Source organism: Dipodomys merriami, unplaced genomic scaffold (genome assembly GCF_024711535.1).
Source record: "Dipodomys merriami isolate MVZ:Mamm:240054 unplaced genomic scaffold, mDipMer1.0.p SCAF_738, whole genome shotgun sequence".
NCBI lineage: Eukaryota > Metazoa > Chordata > Mammalia > Rodentia > Heteromyidae > Dipodomys > Dipodomys merriami.
The window spans coordinates 226791-247804 of record NW_027206333.1 but is presented as its reverse complement, the minus strand read 5'-3'; the positions used below and the strand labels follow the sequence as shown (position 1 = coordinate 247804).

General features: G+C 40.3%; 1 protein-coding gene across 1 annotated transcript in view; it reads right to left on the bottom strand.

Annotated features, from left to right (window-relative positions):
- The window catches only part of LOC138818344 (guanylate cyclase soluble subunit beta-2-like), a 48623-nt gene extending 28159 nt beyond the window's left edge, over positions 1–20464 (bottom strand). Inside the window, exons 1-2 of the mRNA XM_070009344.1 lie at positions 20379–20464; positions 9383–9477 (exon numbers count right to left, since the gene is read on the bottom strand). Of these exons, the coding sequence (XP_069865445.1) occupies positions 9383–9449 (67 nt within the window). The 5' untranslated portion in view covers positions 9450–9477; positions 20379–20464. The remainder of the gene's footprint in view (positions 1–9382; positions 9478–20378) is intronic.
- Positions 20465–21014: the final 550 nt, after the last annotated feature.

Here is a 21014-nt window from a genome sequence, read left to right as displayed (position 1 = left end):
TTCCCCATTCTCTATGTGTGCTGTTAGGACAGGGATGTGTTTTGAAAATATTTTACAATCCCTCCAAAATTCACTAATCAATGTTATCTTTAGTGAATTGACCCCAATTAACAGAATATCAGAAGACAGATTTGCTTGAACAAAAATGAATCCTAAATTTAGTGCCCTTCCTATCATATCCTCAAGCCTCTGGAGCAGTAGTTAGACAAAGAAACTTCCCAAGGTGACAGCTGTTTCTAGCCTGTCACCCTTGACACAGGAGGCAAGATGTCCATAAACTATTGCCTCCTTGGGGCTCCTGTGAGAACCCCATTGGGACTTTTGTAAGTCCTGAGAGCTAGGTAGAAGGTCCCCTATATATGGCTTTATTATGGGAGGCCTGGGATTTACAATTCCTTTCATTTATCCTTGAAGGATTTTAGGAGACTCCCGCTGGATCTGGAATATACACTGAGGTGCATCCCAGGTATAGACTGAATCATACAGAATCAGGGATGTGAGGAGGTCTGACCACTCCCAGCCTCTACTTGCTTCCTAAGATAGTCTGAACAACTCCCCACAGCCAAACCTGTGGGCAGATAATTGCTGTACAATCTGAGCAGAAAACAATCCCCATAGAGTTGTTCCGGTATTGTCAGAGATAAGTTATACATATTTCTTAAAAAAAAAAAAAAGCACTTCAGCCAAGTCTTCTGAATCTAGACAAGCTTGGAATGGCATGTGGCCATGACTTGAATTATTTGCCTCCTTTGGGTTCCTTGCATGAGAGCCTGTCCTAGTGGGATGCAGGCAGGCTTGTCTGTACCCGTAACCAGGAACCACCTGCTCAATCGTAAGTGAACTGAAGCATGTTCGACTCAGGTCCTTTCCAATGTTTCTGAATGCCTCAGAGGACTCCTGGAAAATAAATGGACAGGTGTGGAATCACTCCTTCCTCTCCCCTTCCGCCCCTCCTTTCTCTCTAAATCTAACTAATTCACTCTAAGGAAAACCAGCTGTGCTGTGCAGCCTGCAGGCTGGAGCTCTGTGCAGGTGCTTCCTGTTACCTGCCAGAAAAAGCACAGGTCCCCAAAGGCTTCCCTCTCCCAGGGGCGTCTCCCAGGAGGACTAAGGCTGACGATAAGCCAAACAAAGTTAGATGTTAGCAATACTGGCAACCAGGTGTGGAAAGATTGCCTGTTGCACTTTTTTTTTTTTAATCTGAAGACTTACAAAAATCCATTCCAATTGCCCATTCCAAACCTGTTTGTTTGGTTTCTGGGCACCTAGCTCAGTTAACAGAAGACATCTGGCTAAGAGACTAACTGTACCTTAAACAATAATCTAGGGCTTGCATGTAGTGTTTTCCATCTGTGCTAGGATTCTTAGTTCAGAGTGCTTGTCTAGCAGAGGACAAAGGCCTCTTTTTAAAATTAATGCCGACCTTCTTTTTATAAATTCAGATTCACCCCTGTGGATTTAGAATTCCAAGAGTTGTCTAAGTCACAAGGTTCAGGGATGTATAGAAAACGGTAAGAAAACATATGAGCAAACAAAACACAAAGCTTTGTTGCTTTGAACTGTTATTTGATACTCAAAAAAGGCCAACTATAATACGTGTAGTATTCTATCTTTTTTTTGTTTGTGAGTTTTTTTAATTTTAATTTTTTGTGAACATACTGTACAGAGGGGTTACAATTACATGGGCAAGATAATGAGTACATTTCTTATCAAGCATTGCAGCCTCCTCCGTATTCTATCTTTTGTCTAAGAAAAAAGGAGAAATAAGTATGTATCTATCTGCTTTATTGTAGAAAATTAAATGCCATCAGGATAAACCAGGGACATTCAATTGACTATTTACAGGGCATTGGCAGAATGGGGTGAAAGATTAGAAAGATTGTGAAAATCAGGGGACTAGTATCCTCTGAGCACAGTTCTAGTTAGTCATGTTAATATTTTAAACAAATAAGATCAATAAGAATCTATTAAAACCTTAAGATGGAACAAAGTAACAGAACAATATTTCAACAAAAGAGTTTTGAATAGTTATCCAGGGGGGGAAAAACAACCTAAACCATTTGAGCATAGTATTTCAACTTCGTGATCCTCTGACTAAAGACAAAAAGAATGTTGGACACAATTTAATGATAATTATAAAGGTAAGCTTCCTTTTCATACTTGAAGAACATTCAAGCATACAGATGAGCATATTGAGTTGGTAGGAGCTAGGTTTCTTGCTGAGAATGAGGTAACAAATATTGAAAGAAGAAAAAAAGAATGCATTTTGTCTCAGTGGATTAGAAAAACCTAACCACAGGCCCAGCTGAGGTGATAGATAGATAGATAGATAGATAGATAGATAGATAGATAGATAGATAGATAGATAGATAGAGATGGATAGATAAATTGATAGTAGATAGATAGAGGGATTGATAGAATCGCGTGTGATATGTATGTATCATTTATTTTCCTGTTGAGAAAGCTTAAAAGTAGGCACCTCTAGTAGCAAGGAGCTGACCTAGTAACCTGATCTTGGTTATTACATGCCACCCACATCTAAAAAGAACCAGAGCTTTGCTGAAATGGGGCAGGGAGAAGCATGGATATGAACCTATACAACTTTGTCATGCCAGAAAGCAAAGAAGTGATCAAAGAATGAATATGTACAGGTCAAAAGGATGCTGTAGCCAGTGTGGAGAGGGAATGGAAAATTCAAGCATCAAAATGAACAATGAAAATAAAGGATCCTAACTTATTTCAAAATATAAAAATCAAGATTCTATATTGATACAAATTTTAAAAAATACTTTTTCTTTTCTTTTCTTTTCTTTTTGGTGCTATTCCTGGGGCTTAAACTCAGGACCTAGACACTGTCCATGAGCTTTATTGCTCAAGGCACGTGACATTTTTGTACCATTTGAGCCATAACTCCACTTCTGCCTTTTTATAGTTAATTAGAGATAAGGGTCTCATGGACTTTCCTGCCTTAGCTAGTTTTGAATGGCAATCTTCAGATGTCCACCTTCTGAGCAGCTAGGATTGCAGGTATGAGCCATGGGCACCTGGTTTGCAAATACTTTCTTATAGGAATCCAAGTAACAAATATAAAAGAAATACTATGCTCAGAAAATCAACATTGTATATAATTATCTATTCAGACAAGAATCACCAATAAATACTAAACTCAGAGAAGAGAAAGTTTGAAAAGCAACCATTATTTACACTATCTAATAGTATGTCTTCATAGATACTAATCACACCCAGAGATTGGAGAAATCTGGCAGATTCTACTTCACCAAATGACCAAAGTGCTCCTCAATCAATAATGGAGCACTTTGACATCTTACAGCTCCTGACAGAATAAACTGGGAAGAGCAAAAAAAAAAAAAAAAATCACTGTTGTGGCCTGCCTGCCAAGAAAGTATAAGTATATCAAGAAGAACTAGCAAATGACCCTAAACTAAGGCACACTCTACCAAGTAGCTGAACATAACTTTCCACAGATATCAGGGAGACTCAGGATCTCTTCCAGACAAAAAGAGACTGCAGAAACCTGACAACTGACATGAGCCAGGATTTTCTTTTTGTTATAAAGACCTAATAGGCCAATTGGAAAAAAAAAACAAACCTCCCAAGTCTGTAGGTTAAGATAATTGCACTGTGTCAATTTTGATTTCCTGAGTTAAATAAGAGAATCTTTAGGAACAAAGAAGTGTCGTATCTGCAATATGCTAACAATTCATGGACAAAATATAGATGCAGATACGGAGAGAACAGAGCCAATATGGTTAAAATGTTAACATGTGGGTCACATGGGTGAAGAATATATGGGACCTCTTTGCACTATTCATATAAACCCTTTGTGGGTTTGAATTTGTGTCAAAGTAAAAAGTTTGTGCTGATTGCCCTGAAAAGACCTCATGAAATTTTAGATAATAATACCACAAAGACCACTTATTCGTGGCTTGCTGAGACATAGCTGGAAAGTCGACCTCTGTACTATTATGAGTTTTGTTAGGTATAATCAGGGCATTATCATTGTATCTTAAAGTGTCTTTATCTTGTTAGAGACTCATACTGAAATATTTATGAGTGAAATTATAGGAAATCTGAGATTTGCTTTAAGACATTCCAGCGAAAACAAAACCAGAAAAGGGATGGAGGAACCAGATAGATGAAATAAGACTGGCAAAACACAGAAGACGAGTGAAACTGAACTTCAGTAAACAAGTCTCTCTACTTTGGTGTATATAGACAAAACTCCATTAAATTCTTTTGTTTAAGTGAATAATTTCTTTGTTAGAAAAAGCATCTATGCTTGGCTTCCCAGGAGAGAGGTGGAGCTGTCTACTGGACTTTTAAATTGAAATGATATATGAACTTGAATTTTCTCCTTAACATGGCTGGCTCTTGTGTGTTGCCAGAAAGTGTTTACTTCTTGCTGAGTTACAGATCTAGGGACTGGAAGAGCAGAGGTGAGCTATTCTGTGCAAGGTGTGAGAAGCCACCTTCTGGTATCCCAGTAAGGGATGGAGGGAGAAAAGCTACTACTGCCTACCCTCCACATCCTGGGCAGGACTTGGGAAAGGACCACCCAGGCAAGCCTGCACTTCTCAGGACCCCTGCCCACCTCCCATCACCCAAGACATATGCAGCAAAACCTATTCTTCATATAGATACCCCTGAGCCACTAGACAAGGAAATACAAGTCCTACATCTTTTAAAGTGTCTCATTCAAAATGAGTAATTTGATTTTGTACATAGCTCCAGTTACCTGGAAAAAGCCATTTATTGAATATGTGCTCCTTCTCAATGATGTCACTTAGGTTAGCACAGGCTAAAGTGTGGGGAGTGCTTTGTGAGTGGGAGAAAAAAGGAATTTAAGAGAAAGACAACCACACATATTGAGATGGTGCTTTTAAGAGAGAAAGCAGGTTAAGTTGGGAGGGTTGTGTTGCAGATATGGTAGGAAGTATGGACACTGAGACCAGCACAGCTGGGGAATAGTTAATGACAGCTCAGGTGGCAGTCTTCTACAGGGGCTAGTAGATAAGCAGCTGCCTGCATCCTAACAGACCTGGGAACAGTGCTATCAGTCCAACCAAACACCAAAAGAGATGCAGAAACTGAGTGTCATGTGAAGGGAACAGTGTGAGTTAGTTTGCTGAGCATCACTCTGTGATAGGCACAGGTATCCTGACCTGGTGAGGTACTGGCACGAGGTTACATTATTAGGAGGTGATCTATGTAGGATATTGCCACTCCCATGTGTCTGATGACAAAGCACTTCATATAGACATTGTCAATGTCTCTTCCAGTCTTCCAGAGTCTGCACAGACCCTGGAATTGGGAAACCCAAGCTCAAATCTCCATTTTCAGTTGGTTAGACAGCCTGGGCTACTACTTGTTCCAATCTCAGATGAGTAGAGGGAAAAGTATTATACATTTTTAAACTGTAAATTTGCAATTGCTGCTTTCTTTCTTTCTCTCTCTCTCTTTCTTTCTCTCTCTGTTTCTGAAAGAAGTCAGGAGAAGAGCTGTTGGCATTTGCTGAGGGCTAACTGTTGAAACGCATTTTTACTCTGGTTTTCTTAGCAGAGGACGTCTAGACAGACACAGCTGTGCTAAATGGCTGTTGGGTGTTGTTTTGAATTTTGTCACTTCAGATCACTAATAACCCACTTACACACTAAGTAGGCACTTATTCATGTACAGAACAATTCCTTATGCAATAGTCAACCTGCCATCTGGTCCCATCCTGAATTATGATAATGAGCAAGCACAGAGCTATGCAGTGGCAGAGGGATCTGGAAAAAATCCCAACAATTGCTTCAAGGTAAGGAAAAATGCATCCTGGAGCCCACAACTCAGATGACAGAGTCCTGGCTGGTGGTGACTAGCAAATCCTTTTCTCTTTCACAGAAAGGGAGAAGCTGATCTCAACTGATCAGTATATTTTATTGAAGAGTAAAATGCCCTTCCTATAGTTTTCCCTTGGCTGGGCCTCCCTGTCTTGGATTGGTGAAATTGCATATATCAAAAAATAAAATGGTCCAGGGTCATCCTGAGAGCAAATCTCTTGTGTGTGTTTACTAGATTCTGAATTCTGATTTTTCCTTTTTAAAAAAATTTATTTTTATCTTTAAGTAGTTGTACAAAAGAGTTATCATTGAACAAAGTATGTGAATACAGTGAATCTTGATCAGTGTCACCCCTTTCTGATTTTTTTTAATTTGAAAAATATACTTGCCCTGCTTTCTTGCCCTCTTAGATATAGGCCAACAGATGTCACTGAGGTACATAACTAGGAGATAGAACATTTGTGATATGTAACGCAAAGCAGAGTGAAGCCACAGTGATCTGCTTTGGCTCTGGGTAAGAAGGTGATGCACACATCTACCTATTGAACTTGTTGCTGTCTCTAAAAGTATTGACTGGGTTAGAAACCTGACCAGTTTGGGCAGGTGTGGGATAGCACCTCTCTGCTAAATGTGCTGCCACACCAAGTGGCATTTACAAGCCCAGAAATATAAAAGCAGGCTGGATGATATCAGATGTACAGAGTATTTATTTCTGAAGGGCTGGAAACTTACTAAGGTTCTTATTGTTGTCTACTAACGCTCCCAAAACAGACAATTATAAACCAGCGACTTCAACAAAGGAAACATTTTCTCACCATTCTGAAGTCTGAAAGTCCAGGATCAAGCTGCTGACCTGGTTAGTTTCTGGTGGGGGCTTTCTTCCTGGATTATAAGGAAATGCTTTCATGCTATGTCCTAACATGAAAGGAAAAACAAAAAAACACACAGGGCAAGCTCTCCAGTGACTTTTCTCCAGGGATATTAATCATGTCCTGGGCACTGCACCTTTGTGACCTCACTTGCCTATGCATCTTCCAAAGGCTTCTCTTTAAATACTATCACTTTGGAAATTAAGGCCTGAACATCTGAACGTTGCAGGGATATAATTCAATCTGTAACAGTCCTTAAGTAAAAACAAATTTCAAACAAAGGGATTTTTTTTTTCAAATCTTGAAAAGAACTCTGTTTGTTCATTATCCATTCTCTATAAGATCATAACCTTTACATATAAAAGCTAGCTAATGACTATTTTTAGCTTTGTACCTCATATGGTCTTGATTGTGATAACCCAAAGCAACCATTATACTACAAACAGGTAAACAAATGGGCATGGCTGTTTTCTAATAAAACTTTATGTATAAAAAAAAAAAACAGGGGCCTAGGTTTGGCTCGTAGGCTGTCAGTAGTTCCTTGACCACTGATCAAAGAGGCCAGATCATGGTTTTTAATAGTAATCATTTGAAAAGAACAGCAAAGTCCATCTCTATTTTTAAGGGGCAGCATTCAGAGCTACAAAATGTAGAAACATGTCCTGCCTTAGTTCAGGTTCAGCATTCAGCTCACTTTTGCTGATCATGTCTGCACAGTACTAGATGCCTTGCATTTGTTATCTAATTTAATTTATTCCCTCCCACAAATCTGTGAGGTATTCCTTTTCAAGGAGAGCAATGTTCAATGACATTCTAGTCAAAGTCATGGCTGGCAGGACAGAGCAGAATGAGCCCTTCTGTTTATTCTAGAATAACAAGAAGATGCATTTCTTTGGAAAGAGCTATGAACCAAGTCATGATGCAGCCTCCACACCCTCCGGCCACTGGGACTTCCTGAAATAAAACCAGATGGACTTCATTTAACCATTGATTCTCAACTTTTTATTTCTCTTTTATCTTCTAAGCTCTGTCAAAACTCCAGCTTTCGGATTGGAGGTGTAACTCAGTTGGTAGAGCATCAGCCAATGAGCAAAAAGTCAAGTACTGAGATTGAGTCTCAGTCTCAGACCTAAATAAATAAACAAATGAAAAACTCCAGCTTTTAATATAGGAAATCTCATATGGAAATCTCACCTAACACCTTGTAGTCTTTCTGTGGAGAGAAAATATCTAGCGGCTCCTCCTACTTAACCAGAATAAAGAGTGTTATTGAAAACAATCAAATAGCTTGTAGGCCACCAGCCCCTACTTAGAATCACTTGCACAGTTGTCCTTAGAGGAATGGCACCTGGGCCTTGTCTAATTGGGGTGGTGGTACATATTAGGATCAAGAAGGGGACTGTCTTGGGGATTTGGTGAGGCATATTTAACACAATTATGTATTTTAAATTTTTAAGGAAAACAGATGTTAAGAAAATGAAAACAGACACGCTCTCTAGCAAATGCATTAAACAAGGGAGCTGAGAGGCACAACTCAGCTGCTGCGTGCAAAAGCCAGAATCCAGGTCCCCAGGCTCTCCGAGCCCAGCAGGAGCAGCACAGTGCTGTGAAGCTAACACCCAACCTGGACTTATGACTCCACCTTGGAAGCCTGCTGCCATCTGTGGCTCAATAACGGACACCCACCACCCTTCTGTTGGCTGTTGGGGAGGCCGAAGAGTCTGGAAACACCTTCTTCCAATAGCCCCTCAAAAAACAGGCTAGATAGGGAAAGAATAAGGTGCCATAGAAATCCTGTGGTTTCCAGACTCATTTTCGCCTAGAATGTCTCTAGGGAAGCTACTCTGAAAGAGGGGATAGAGGTAGAAAAAGAAATGCCCAGCTGTGATGGTTGGGAGCCTACTTGAATCCAGCATGGTGTGTGGGCCTTGTTTGGGGAGGCCCAGGAAGTGTTACTGCTCTTGGAGTCTGAGGTCCAGGAAATAAGCAATGACAAATTTCAATCCTAAGCCATATTCCAGCCTCAAGCCCAAGTTTATCTGGTGCTAACAGGAAGTACAGGTGGCAGGTGAACAAGGTCTGATGGGAAGTTCTTTTCACAAGCATCAATTCCTAGATTCCTCTCAACTACCATGCCAACATCCTGTCAGGACTCATTGGCATCTCTAAGTTGCTGTGTGGCTCTGTGGTCCAGGACAGACAAGAGCAGCCTGATGAGACAGCACAGCAGGTGGCAAACAGGGAGCAGGTAAACTCCTCTTTACTGGAGAGGACTCCAAGTGTCTCACACACACTCAGTTTCCCAAACTTCCTCCTTTGGACTTGGCAGCATCTTTTGACCTTTCCCTGGAAAGTCTTCTGCAGGACACCGAGAGCATGAGCAGAGACACAAATGTCAGGCAAATCATCATGTGAAAAACAAGGGGAAAGTTTGTTCTCCATTCTGTTAGTTCCAGATTTATGGGTTAAAGCCAACAGAAACAAGATTATACCTTGATCAATTGACAAGAACACTGTGGCCAGGCACTCCCAGGAACCTAGATCCTTTCTCTAGGAGCAATAATTCAGTATTCCCAGAAACGGCATAGGATGCTTGCTGTAAATAATCAGAGTCTATTGTATTTTGCCATAGAAGCCTTAAGTAGCCAAAAGTAACCCTTTGAGCCTTACCCAGAACCTTGCAAGCCTCTTGAATGAGTTTCATGGTGATGATGTCATCATACACTGTATAGGTCATGAAGGTATCTTGTACTTCTGCAGAAGCTCTGGAAAATGAAGCAAGGTGAAATGAACACCCAGAAATTGGAGCTTAGTCCTGGTGATATATCCACAGACCCAGCAAAGTATAGTGTAATAATTGACTCATAATCTTAATGAATGTGTTTAGGTGTCACTTCCTACAAAGATCTTTCCCTGGACCCAGTTTGGGCCAAGAACTTTGAAAAGGCTGTACCTTCCCCAACTTACATCGAGATTATTAAACTTACCTCCTTGAAGCTGGGCTCTTGAAGTTCATTATGACTTATCTTCAGTTTCGAATCCTTAGGCAAAAGCACTGTGCTTCGCATACCCATTTGGGGCTTCTCAAATGGCCTGGGGGATCTTGTGCCTGCAGCTGAGGCTTAAGGGGCTAGCTCAATGAATTTCCCACCATTTGTAAAATTCTCCATTTGGTGCAATGGCTTCTAAGCATTATCAGATACAACTACTGTGAGGTGACTTATCTGAAGCCTAGAGCAAACTGGATGTGTTGCAATCTATTACCATTATTTTCTTAAGTGAATTGCTCTTCCCCATGGTCAGGTTACCTCTGTACTCACTCCCCATGGAACTTATGATCAAACTAGGGACATAACGGGCAGGAATCCCATTTAAACTTGACTTGATCTGTCCTGTATAAGGAAGGATGCTGTGACATCCAGATCCCTTGGGGAGTGTAAGATGCCCTATGGCTCTTTCCAACCCTCTGATAGGATTCCCCATTCATCCCTGCTTCTTTCCTGCAGGCTGAACTTTAGTATCAAAAACTGATTTAGGTTTGTATATGTGTTACATGTTGCTAGAATGCCAAGCATAGCCAGATGGTTGGGATTTCATAAGGGTTTTCCACCATGCTTATTGATCTTATTGATCTATATGATGGTGCATATAACATTTCCTCAGAGTCAGTGTACATTTGCACAGATAATCAAACTGGTTTAGTGAAGCAATGTATAAACTATGATTTTCTTAATGCTGGTTGATATTGTCTAGTAAAATGAAAAACATCTGCTAAGAGAAGAAAAGGAGAGTAATATGACTACTGGAAAACATTCTCAAGAGATCAGGGGCTGGAAAAGGAAGATGAGGAAATTGTCATTCTAATTCATTAAAGATGAAGAAATTGTCATTTTAGTTCATATCCCTAACACTTAGCATTGTTGCTGGAATACAATAGGAGTCTAATCAATACTTAAAAAGAAAACTTAAGAGATTTTGATGAGAGACTTCTAGGACAGTGGCTCGCACAATCACTGTGTATGAATCCAGAAGAGACCTGAGTATCACCCTGGGCCTGCTACCATCTATCTGGGTGATTTGGAACAAATTTCACTCTGCCTCCATTACTCCGTTGTTATAAGCATCATGGAGATTGTGACCTACTCTCTCAGCCACCAATGATGTGTCTCTCCTCATCTCTGATTCACTGAATGAAAAAGAAAATTAAAGTATCTGGCACCAAAAGCAGAAGTTCTCAAAGTATGATCCATGGAACCCTTAGGGATTCTTAATATGTTTTCAGGAATGTATGCATTTTTCCATCAGGTAAAAATGACTTAGATAATAAAAAAAGACAACCAAATAACATTTTGTAGGTTGTCATTTGAACTAATGGTGTAAAAGCATTGGTTGGTGGAGCCTACCATTGATCAAGGCAATGGCACCAAGTTATTATGTTCTTCGTTACATTCTTTACATTCTTGGCCAACACATATTGCAGTCAAAAAATGCCAGTTTCACTACAGATTGTTCTTTTGGAGGCAGTGAACATGATCAAGTCTATTACATGTGGACCTTAAGCACCCGTCTTTTGAGCAATCTGTGTGATGAAATAGGAAGTACATGGGCGCAGAAAGCACGTGTGCTACACACTGAAGCATGGGTGGCCACTTCCAGAAAGAGCACTTACACCACTGACTTAAGAGCTGAATTAGCCACTTTTTCTTTTTTTTTCCTGGAACATCATTTTTACTTGAACAAGCCACTGACAGATGAGCTCTGATTACTCAGACTAGAATATTGGCAGAGATTGCCTTCAAAAAAACTAAAAGAACAAAGTTAGCCTGTCATTGTAATGAAAACAAGTAGCAGAATGTGTTACCAATGATCAAACTCAAGCTTTCAAATAAAAATGAGAGATTTGGAAAAACTTGCACCTGCTGCTGTGAGCTGAGAAGCATCCCATTCTTGAAGGCCTCTCTGGTGAGACTGTTGGAGATGGATGTTGACAAATGTGGTTCTCACATTAGAGCATTAAACACATCAGCAATATGAAGAACTTTACCAGTTAGGGAGCTATTGGTTTCCCGATGACTGATGAGGGTAATGATACAGAATGATGGCAAAAGATTTCACTCAAGTGTAATGCAGATGAAGCCATTTCATTATAATAGTTACTTCACTATAACTTCATAACAGTATGAAGAAGGTCACTGGAATGGTTTCAGGTTCAACACTATTATTGACCTCAGAGAAACTACGCTTGCCAAGTTTTGGAGAGCCTTAAAGAAAACAGCCACAGTTTGGAGAGTATTAAAGTTCTTCCTTCTACATTTTCTTGATATATTTCAACCAAAAACCACATGTCACAACAGAATGCAAAAGAGAAGATGGAGTTATTTTTCTCTTAAGTCAGACATTAAAGAAATTTGTTCTAAAACAATGCCCCTCTTCTTGATATTTTTGGGGTATTATAGTGATGTAGTAGTAAAAGATGTTATATGTGCTAACCCATAATAAGTTTATTATGACTACTTTACATGAATTGACAACTATTTTTATTTTTTCAGTCTTAATTTCCATAACTCTATACAGAAATAGATAAACAAAAGCTCCTTGCGGTCTCTCAGAATTTTGAAAGACACAAAAGCTCTCTAAGAATATAACACACTTGAAAAGTTTTTGGTGTAAACCAAGAATTTGTATTTGAAGCTTTCTTCAGGATAGGGAGAAAGAGGCCCCTGCCAGCCCTATCTAGCTTGGGCTATCTCAAATTGGGGGTTCACACTAAATGTCTACAGATGGGGCTTTAAGCTACCTAGCCCCAGTACCACCTGCCTTCTGGTAGAGTTTACTGCATTCAAACCTTAATATAACCTTCCAGAAAGTCTCCAAAGACAGTTTATATACATTCCTTGTGGGCACCATTTGGCCCTAAAGGTGGACAGGTAGAGGAACATTAGGCTGAAGTTCTTTCCCGGAAAAAGGACACCTCCACAAGAATGTTTTGGATTGGTACAAAAAAAATTTGTCTAAGCATCCAATGAAAAGAGCACATGATAAAATCCATCTCTAACTGGTTATATTATATGAATATTTATCCTTTTCTCCTTATAGAAGATGATGTGAAATCATTGTATCATGAACAGGAAACCAACTGCAGTCAAAGAGGGAAGAAAACAAAGCAAGTCAGTTAATGAATGCTAAGAATAAAACCTTTGTCTTTGAGGCTCTAGTGTTTATGTTAGCCATCAGCTGTAATTTATTTCCTCCATTCTAAAAAAAAATAAGGACTTACTTTTGCAGCTAAATTTCTATTCATAGGGCTGGGAAGGTGGCTCAGTGGTAGAGTGCTTACCTTGCATGCCTAAGGCCCTGGGTTCGATTCCTCAGCACCACATAAGCAAAAAGAAAAAAGCTGGAAGTGGCACTGTGGCTCAAGTGGTAGAGTGCTAGCCTTGAGCTGAAGAGCTGAGGGACAGCGCCCAGGCCCAGAGTTCAGGCCCCACGACCGGACCCCCCAAAAAAATTCTATTCATAATTTTTACATTCTTTTTAAAGGGAGGTCTTTAAATTATATAGATTCAGATTTCATAATATCTGTGTTGGGAAAAAAATATATCTGCCTCTATTTATCCTAGATTTATCTCCCATCTAATCCCACTAAACAAAACAGAAGCTTTCTTTTTTTTTTTTTTTTTTGGGGGGGGGTCCGGTTGTGGGGCCTGAACTCTGGGTCTGGGCGCTGTCCCTCAGCTCTTCAGCTCAAGTCTAGCGCTCTACTACTTGAGCCACAGCACCACTTCCGGCTTTTTTCTTTTTGCTTATGTGGTGCTGAGGAATCGAACCCAGGGCCTCAGGCATGCAAGGCAAGCGCTCTACCACTGAGCCAACTTCCCAGCCCCACAAAACAGAAGCTTTCAATTCTTGCCTGTAATGATTTTTTTCTAGAAAAGAAACAGTTCTACTTAAAGCAAATAATATTATAAAATAAGCTATGTTTTTAAAAAATGTTTCCTACATCACTGGGTGCTTTAATATGATCTTTTGGAGACTGTGTCTCCCAAGTGAAATAGTCTGGCTACATGGATTTCTAAGGGATCAATTAATGGCCTGTGGGTTAAGGCAGAAAAAAGTCAATCAACAGGTTCCTATCCAGAAATAGAGCAGAGGGAAAGAAAGGCAACACTTTCAGATAACCTCAAGGAATAATAGCTCTCTGCTTTTGGCTAGCTTTTGGTACAGGGGTTGGTACAGGGATTAGACTTCAACAACTTGAGTTGCTGATGCTCTACCACTTAAGCTATGTCCCTAGCCCATTATTGCTTCTGTTCTTTTTTAGATAGGATCGTGTGCTTTTTGCCTGGGGCCAGCTTCTAACTATGATCCTCCTGCCTCCACCTCTGAGTAGCTGGGATTACTGGTTCGAACTAGTAATGGCCGTAATGCCCTGCCCTCCACCATTTTGTAACTAGCCTTTATTTAGGACAACACTAAAGCACGTGGAGAAAAGGGGCTTTTAAGCCTGTAGGAAGGGATAAGAGGTCTGATAAGTTGATAAGATGAAGAAGGCATAGAATAAAGGAGGAAGAATGGGAACCATTTTGCTTTTTATTGACTTGAATCATGTTTTGAAATAGAGGAGCTCTTCGACTTAAAGATTGGGTGACATCCCAATGAACCCATCATACATTGGAAATATCACCAAATCTAAAATGCATTCAATACACTAATCTACAGGCCTATCAGGCATCTGGAACAGAGACCCTGAAAACAGAGCCAGTCAGATGATGGCAAGCTCTTGAGTTAAAGGGCATGAAGAATAGTTTGGAAGAAGCAGAAATTAAGAGACTTTCAGAAGGAGCCAGGAAAACAGAACAAGTATGAGGAAAGACACAAATGTGGCCAGCTGCTGCCTCCTATTTCCTCTGAGCCTTCTCTATGTGTTCTGCAGCTGAGCTCCTTGAAGGTCCATTGAGCCCTGACCCTAACATTTTTCCACTGTCACTCACATAGTAGGTCAGAGATCCTTGCAAGCAAAACACAGGGCTAAAGTCCTCATCAATGTACCACATCTGTTAGCTGCATCCATCCTTTTGAGTGGATGAAGTGTTACCTCTATTTGTACAATGCAACCAAGGCCAGAGGCTTCAGTAACCCAAGCAATTAGAATGGAATTTCTAATCTCTGTCAGACAATTCAAGCCATCATATTCTAATTACATTGAATTGTTTTCTGGGCCTCTGATTCACCAAGCTCAACTCCACCTTAGAACCTATGCCCTTGCTATTCTCTGTGCCTGGAACCCAAATACTCCCATGACCCAAGGTAGGCTCTGTCCTTCCTTTCAGTGGAGACCTTACTTTTGCAGAGACTTCTAATCACCTTAGAAAAACTAACATGCCTCTTCGCTACCACTATCAAATGCTCTATAATTTGATAGTGTGCTGCAAAATTGGAAGGACTTTTGCTCACTGGCTTATTTATTTATTTTCTGTCCCCTCTGCCCCCCCTCCACTTTTGGAATATTTCCCAGAGACATCATATCCCCTTGCTGTGCACATGATGACTGTCCCCAGTGCCCGGAACACTGCTCAGCACATGCTTATTTAGGAGCTACATAAGCACTTGTTGAATGGACAGACTTGCCCAAGTCAAATAACTAGTGAGTGATCCAGGCAAGATATAAAGGCTTATCTGGCTCCCCAAACCTTGCTATTCTTAATCTATTAATCACCTCTTATTGTTAAATTTTGGGAGAGGTTTTAGCCCAAGGAGTTATAAAAAGAGTGGTTCATAATTAGAAATCCATAAATCTAGACTAAATGAGAGGGAAATCAACAATGTAGGCAGAGGAGAAGAAACATCTGTTTCTGATTATTTCATATAAAATAAAATCTATGTCATAAGGGCTGGAGACATAGTTGTTTTTATCTCATCATTTCTTCTTAAAATTTGTGTGGGAATTGATAGGTTTTCTCTTTTTCAGCAAAAAAAAAAAATCAATTTTAAAAGCATTAGGGAATTTGTTATTAAATGTAGCCTGAAGCAAATCCTTTTTCACAGAAAATAATCTTGCCTTAATTTGTGTTTTATAAGCTGCCTTTTCTGTACTACAGTTTTTTTCCTCTAATACAATGCAATTTTCATAGTTGATTGGGCTTGTTAGATAGGCTTGACTTTGGCTTAAAAAATACATTTCCGATGCAATCACCTAAGCACCTCATGCTCAGTATATGAACTCAACTAAGCAGAAACTCTGAAAATGAAGAGAGAAAACCTAGAGACACAGACTCAGAACATTGCCCAGAAATGTTTCCCCATTTCTATGGTTCCCCTGTAAACTTTACCCTCTTATTCTAAGTTGGAGTCCAGGTTTGTTCAAGACAACTTTCCTGGAAGGATGGGAAAATGACATTTATTCTGCCAATGAAATTACACCAGGATCCAACAAGAGAAAGGTCTCTTCCCCATGTTTACATATGGAAACCTATTTTTCTCTTAGGTTTATATTTATAATGATGTTCTGAGTACTTCCACCGTTTGGGATTCCAGTATCTGATTGTGTTATACCTTCTCTGTGATGCAGGAAAAAGCAAAAGGCCTCCCTTAAATAACCAGCATATCCCAGCTGCTGGCTATGGACAGAGGTGAATGCAATGCTCTTATGACTCTATTTCTAAATGCTTCAGCTATCTCTGGTTATTTCTGGATATTTCCTGATTCCTGGTCTTTCCCTAGGAAAGGACACTGATCTGGAGGCAAAGTTCCTAACCAGGAAATCAGATAACAAAGATTAATTTTTGAACCAAAAATCAGTCCTGCCCATCATGGGCTGGTCATTAGTCCCTCAAGAAAGGGCTAGATGTTAACTGGCACTAAGTGTCAGGAAGACCAGTCTGAAAAAAGGAGCAAGACAGAGCTACCTATCAAGTCATGCTCACTCAAGAAGCATGGTCTCCTTTGGGTAAAGAAGGGAGCTGTGAAGAGCATCTGCTCCCTCAGAGGGATAACACAGTTATGTGACTAGTAACCAAATGATTTCTAATGTCAAATGCAACCTGTCTCTGGTCTTGCATCTGTGTAATGGAAGTGAGGGACAATGAGGCCCACCGAGTTCCTACTAGTTCCTATGGGATAGATTGGTCCCCTTGATCCTGTCCTCAATCCTAGAAGACAGGTGCATCATTCCCCTTTCATCTATGAGCAGTGGGAGATTCAGAGGTGAAGCAACCTGCCCAAGTTCTAAAGGACCTTGGCTTAAAGCTGGTCCGGCAAGACACACATGTTGTTGTCCTTCTGCATCTCCCCATCTTTTCTGAAGATCCACATCCCAGACATAAGTGAACAGAGAGCGACTTCTATTACAACCGCTGACGGTTATCTACCACTCACCACAGGTTAGGCATTTTTTTCTGACTGTTATGTATTATCTTATTTAACACCTGCAACAAGTCCTCCCAGAGAGATTACTCTTCTGTAATGAAATATCTAGGGCATCGAGTGGTTAAATATTTTTGTTCCAGGTCATATAGAGTAAGCAATGCTTCTGGGCTGTTGTATCTTTAGTGAATCTAATGACAGCTTGCTATGGACTTGCAACTATGTCGACTTCTGAGAATGGAAATCTTGTGTTTTGTAAGGCAGTTCCTCACCCCACTTTGAGATATCCATATCACAGTCTGTTATTCCCACCGCACCCCCTCCTAAGTCTGATCACCCCTGGGTAGAGGCAGGAATCCTCAGCAGGCAGGAGAGCACAGGGCTTTGGTTGACTTCTCCCTGTCCAATTTGTGGCAGAGTCAGTGATCCCAATGTCCCATGGTACATGGCCTTTCATACCCCAGTTCCTGCCTTCCAGGGGTAAATGTAACTTAGGGCAGATTATAAAAACACCCAGGCAAAGGGTTTTGTTCTTTGATCTGCCAGTGTTTTCCACAGTACCAGGAACACTACAGGAGCTCAGTAGATGCATGTATAAATGGATACTCTCTCCTTCCATCCAGAGACTTGGTGGAAGTCACAAACTGGGATTCCTTCCTGCAGAGTGGCCAAGTAGAAAGAGGTGTCTTTGAGGCCTGCCAATCTGCTTACTGTGCTATGTCCAACAAGGGCCTTTCTGGGACTCAGTTTCTTTCTGTGAAACAAACTATTTGCTTTACAGTATTTTTGTTTGGGTTTTAATAAGATAATTGTGTATGGTGCCTTTTCCAAGGGATGTGTTCAGTCCTTTCCTTCCTCTGTTCTTCCTGAGTTTACTCCTTTTTCTACTCCAACTTGTGGAGCTTCAAACAGAATACCCCTTAGTTGTTGAAAACATGGTCCTGGGTGCCAAGTCACCATGTGTGCAGGAGTAGGCTGCACCAATACTGGGCTCTATGGGCCCAGGATGTGAAGCTGTACCCAGTCTACTTCAATTTAACCACATGGTTGGAGGGAAGTCATTGTAGGCTTAGTTCTAGCTATTTTATTTGAAATTTTGAGGTGGCAATAAGAGTGAGAAACTTTAATTCTTTCTTGTATGAGGGAGGGTTTGAAATCAGAGCCTCACACTTGCTTAGCTGGTACTCTACCACTTAAGCCACTTCTGTAGCCCTAGATTTTGCTGATAAATTACAGATGGAGACTCATGGGATCTGAAAAAGATCAGCCTCCTGGTTAGCTAAAGATTATAGGCATGTGCCCCCTGTGCCTTGTTTTAAATCATTATTTATAGATCTAAAGTATACAACATACCAGCACAAGGACATGAACTCAGAGCCTCTTGCTTACTTGATCAGCTTGTTTGCTCATGTTGGTGCTCTATTACTTGAACCACACCTCCAATCCAACTTTTTGCTTGTTAATTGAAAATGGAGTCCTTTTTCTTCCCAGGATTGCTTCAAAACATGATCCTACAGATCCCAGCCTTCTGAATAGGTAGGATCACAGGAATGAGCCACCAGTGCCTGGCTCAAGTTATTTTATATAAAAAGAAATTTAAACACATAGAAAAAATTGAGAAAAAAAATTGAGAGAAGAGAAAAAAGAAACTTGAGTAATAGGTACTAGGAAAAGCCTGACTCTTAATGCTTCATTTGTGTGATTGACCAAATAAATCTATGTAAATGTTTGCTCGTTTGTTGTTTCTTAAAATGGTTATGAAATTTGACAGATCATCTACTGATCTTTGCAATCATCATACAATTGATGACATTTCTTTTGTCATTCCATCTGTTTGTTGTTTTGTTTTTGAACCATGGACAACTTCATTTTTCTCATATTTTTAATAGATGCAAGCCACATCTCATCTTCTTGCATATGTGTGTCTACATATGTATTTGTAAAAGTGTAGGCTTCCAAGAGAAGTGATTCTCAGGAATAGGCTTGTGTCTTCAAAAAATCTGATCCTTTACAGCTCTTAGTACAAGTTATCAAAACTGTTTTCCAAAAGGTCTGCACTGAGTGACAATGCCATGAACCATTACCCATTTTGCTGCAACTTTACTAGAAGTGGTTATTATCACCTAAATTTTTGGAGATTTAACAGGCAAACCAACACCTACTTGCTTCAGTTTGTAGGTCATTGGTTAACAAAGGCAGCCAACCCATCCTTTCATATTTTTGTAGTCTCTTCTCCTTATAGGATCAACTGATGGCTGAGATTCTTTCAGCACTGACCTGTAACATGAAGGCTGAGAGCCTCCAAGAAAGCAGCTAGACAACATGTGATTACTGGGAACACATAGGAAAGTATTTGCAGATATAAATGACAGGGATTGCTAGCTAGGGCATGGAAATCTAAGAATTAACTAGAGAATGTCTAAGGAGTTATTCTGGTCAAATTTAGAAGAGTTGTCTTTTCTTCTGACCAGAAACTCCATTGGTATGTGATGAAAATAATAATCATTATTTTCTCTTCTGTGATTAAAAACAGAGCAAATGAGAGCCAAGCAGAATAGCTCATACTTGCAATCCTAGACACTTAGAAGGTAGAGATAAGAGGATCCGCCAGGGCAAAAAGTTATCAAGACCTTGTACAAGTTGTTATATCGAAAAGGAACTTTACAACTTTGGGGGAGGGAGAGGATTGAGTGGGGGGCAGGGGAAGGATGGGAAGGGGAAACAAAGGAGGAGGCTACAATGCTTGATAAGAAATGTACTCATTATCTTGCTCATGTAATTGTAACCCCTCTGTACAGTATTTTCACAATAAAAAAAAAAAAGAAAAAGCCAGGTGTTAAGGAAAATGCCTATAATCCAAGCTACAAGGGAGATAAAGGTAGGAGGTCAGTCTGAGGCTAATCCTAAGCAAAAGTGTAAGATCTTATGAGAAAAGCATCCAGAGTAAGAAGGGCTAGGGGTATGGCTCAAGTAAGCAAGTGCTTGACTAGCAAGTGCCAGACCTTGAGTTCAAATCCCAGCATCACCAAAAACAAAAACAGCAAATGAAAATTCAAGAGATGAAAATTCAAGAGATTGATACTTTCCTTAACATCAGATTGCTTTATCCATTTCTTTTCTGGCTCTAGGTAAGAACTAATATTTTTAGCAACTGAATCTTTTTGAGAATGGTCATCGTAACATTATAGTAAGACTAGTCACCTAATTGGCTTACTCAATAAGTCAGCAAACCCCACGACAAGCTAAGGACCTGAAAACCTCACTAGTGGCTCCCAGGGCTCCATTGTCTCTTTAACACACTTACTTCAATTTTTCCCACGTCTCTTCACCAAACTTCTCTATGACCAGCGACTGTAGACAGGTGTTAATAAATCCATACTAGAACACAGAATGAGAGGGAAGATGTGTCTAATGAAGCATGAAATCCTCACTGACCTTTTCATTATGTCCCCTTAGGAAATGCATACCAAAACTCAAAACTTGGAGGAACCAAGTTACAACATTTCCTGGATCCTCTTGACTTTGATTAAGAGCTGTGTTTACTCCCCACACAGGAAACCCCTTGAAGCACAGCTCCACTTCTGGCTTTTCAGTGGTTAATTGGAGATAAGAGTCTCATAGACTTTTCTGTCTGGGCTAGCCTAGAACAACAATCTTAATCAGTAGTGAAGATTACAGGTGCAAGCCTGGCTTACATTTCTTATCTCTAACTAACCATCAAAAACTGGTGTGGGCCAGGCGCCAGTGGCTCACACCTGTAATCCTAGCTACTCAGGAGGCTGAGATTTAAGGATTCCAGTTCAAAGCCAACGCAGGCAGGAAAATCCATGAGACTCTTATCTCCAATAAACCACCAGAAAACCAGAAGTCATGCTGTGGCTCAAGTGGTAGAGTGCTAGCCTTGAGCTGAAGAGCTGAGGGATAGTGTTCAAGCCCAGAG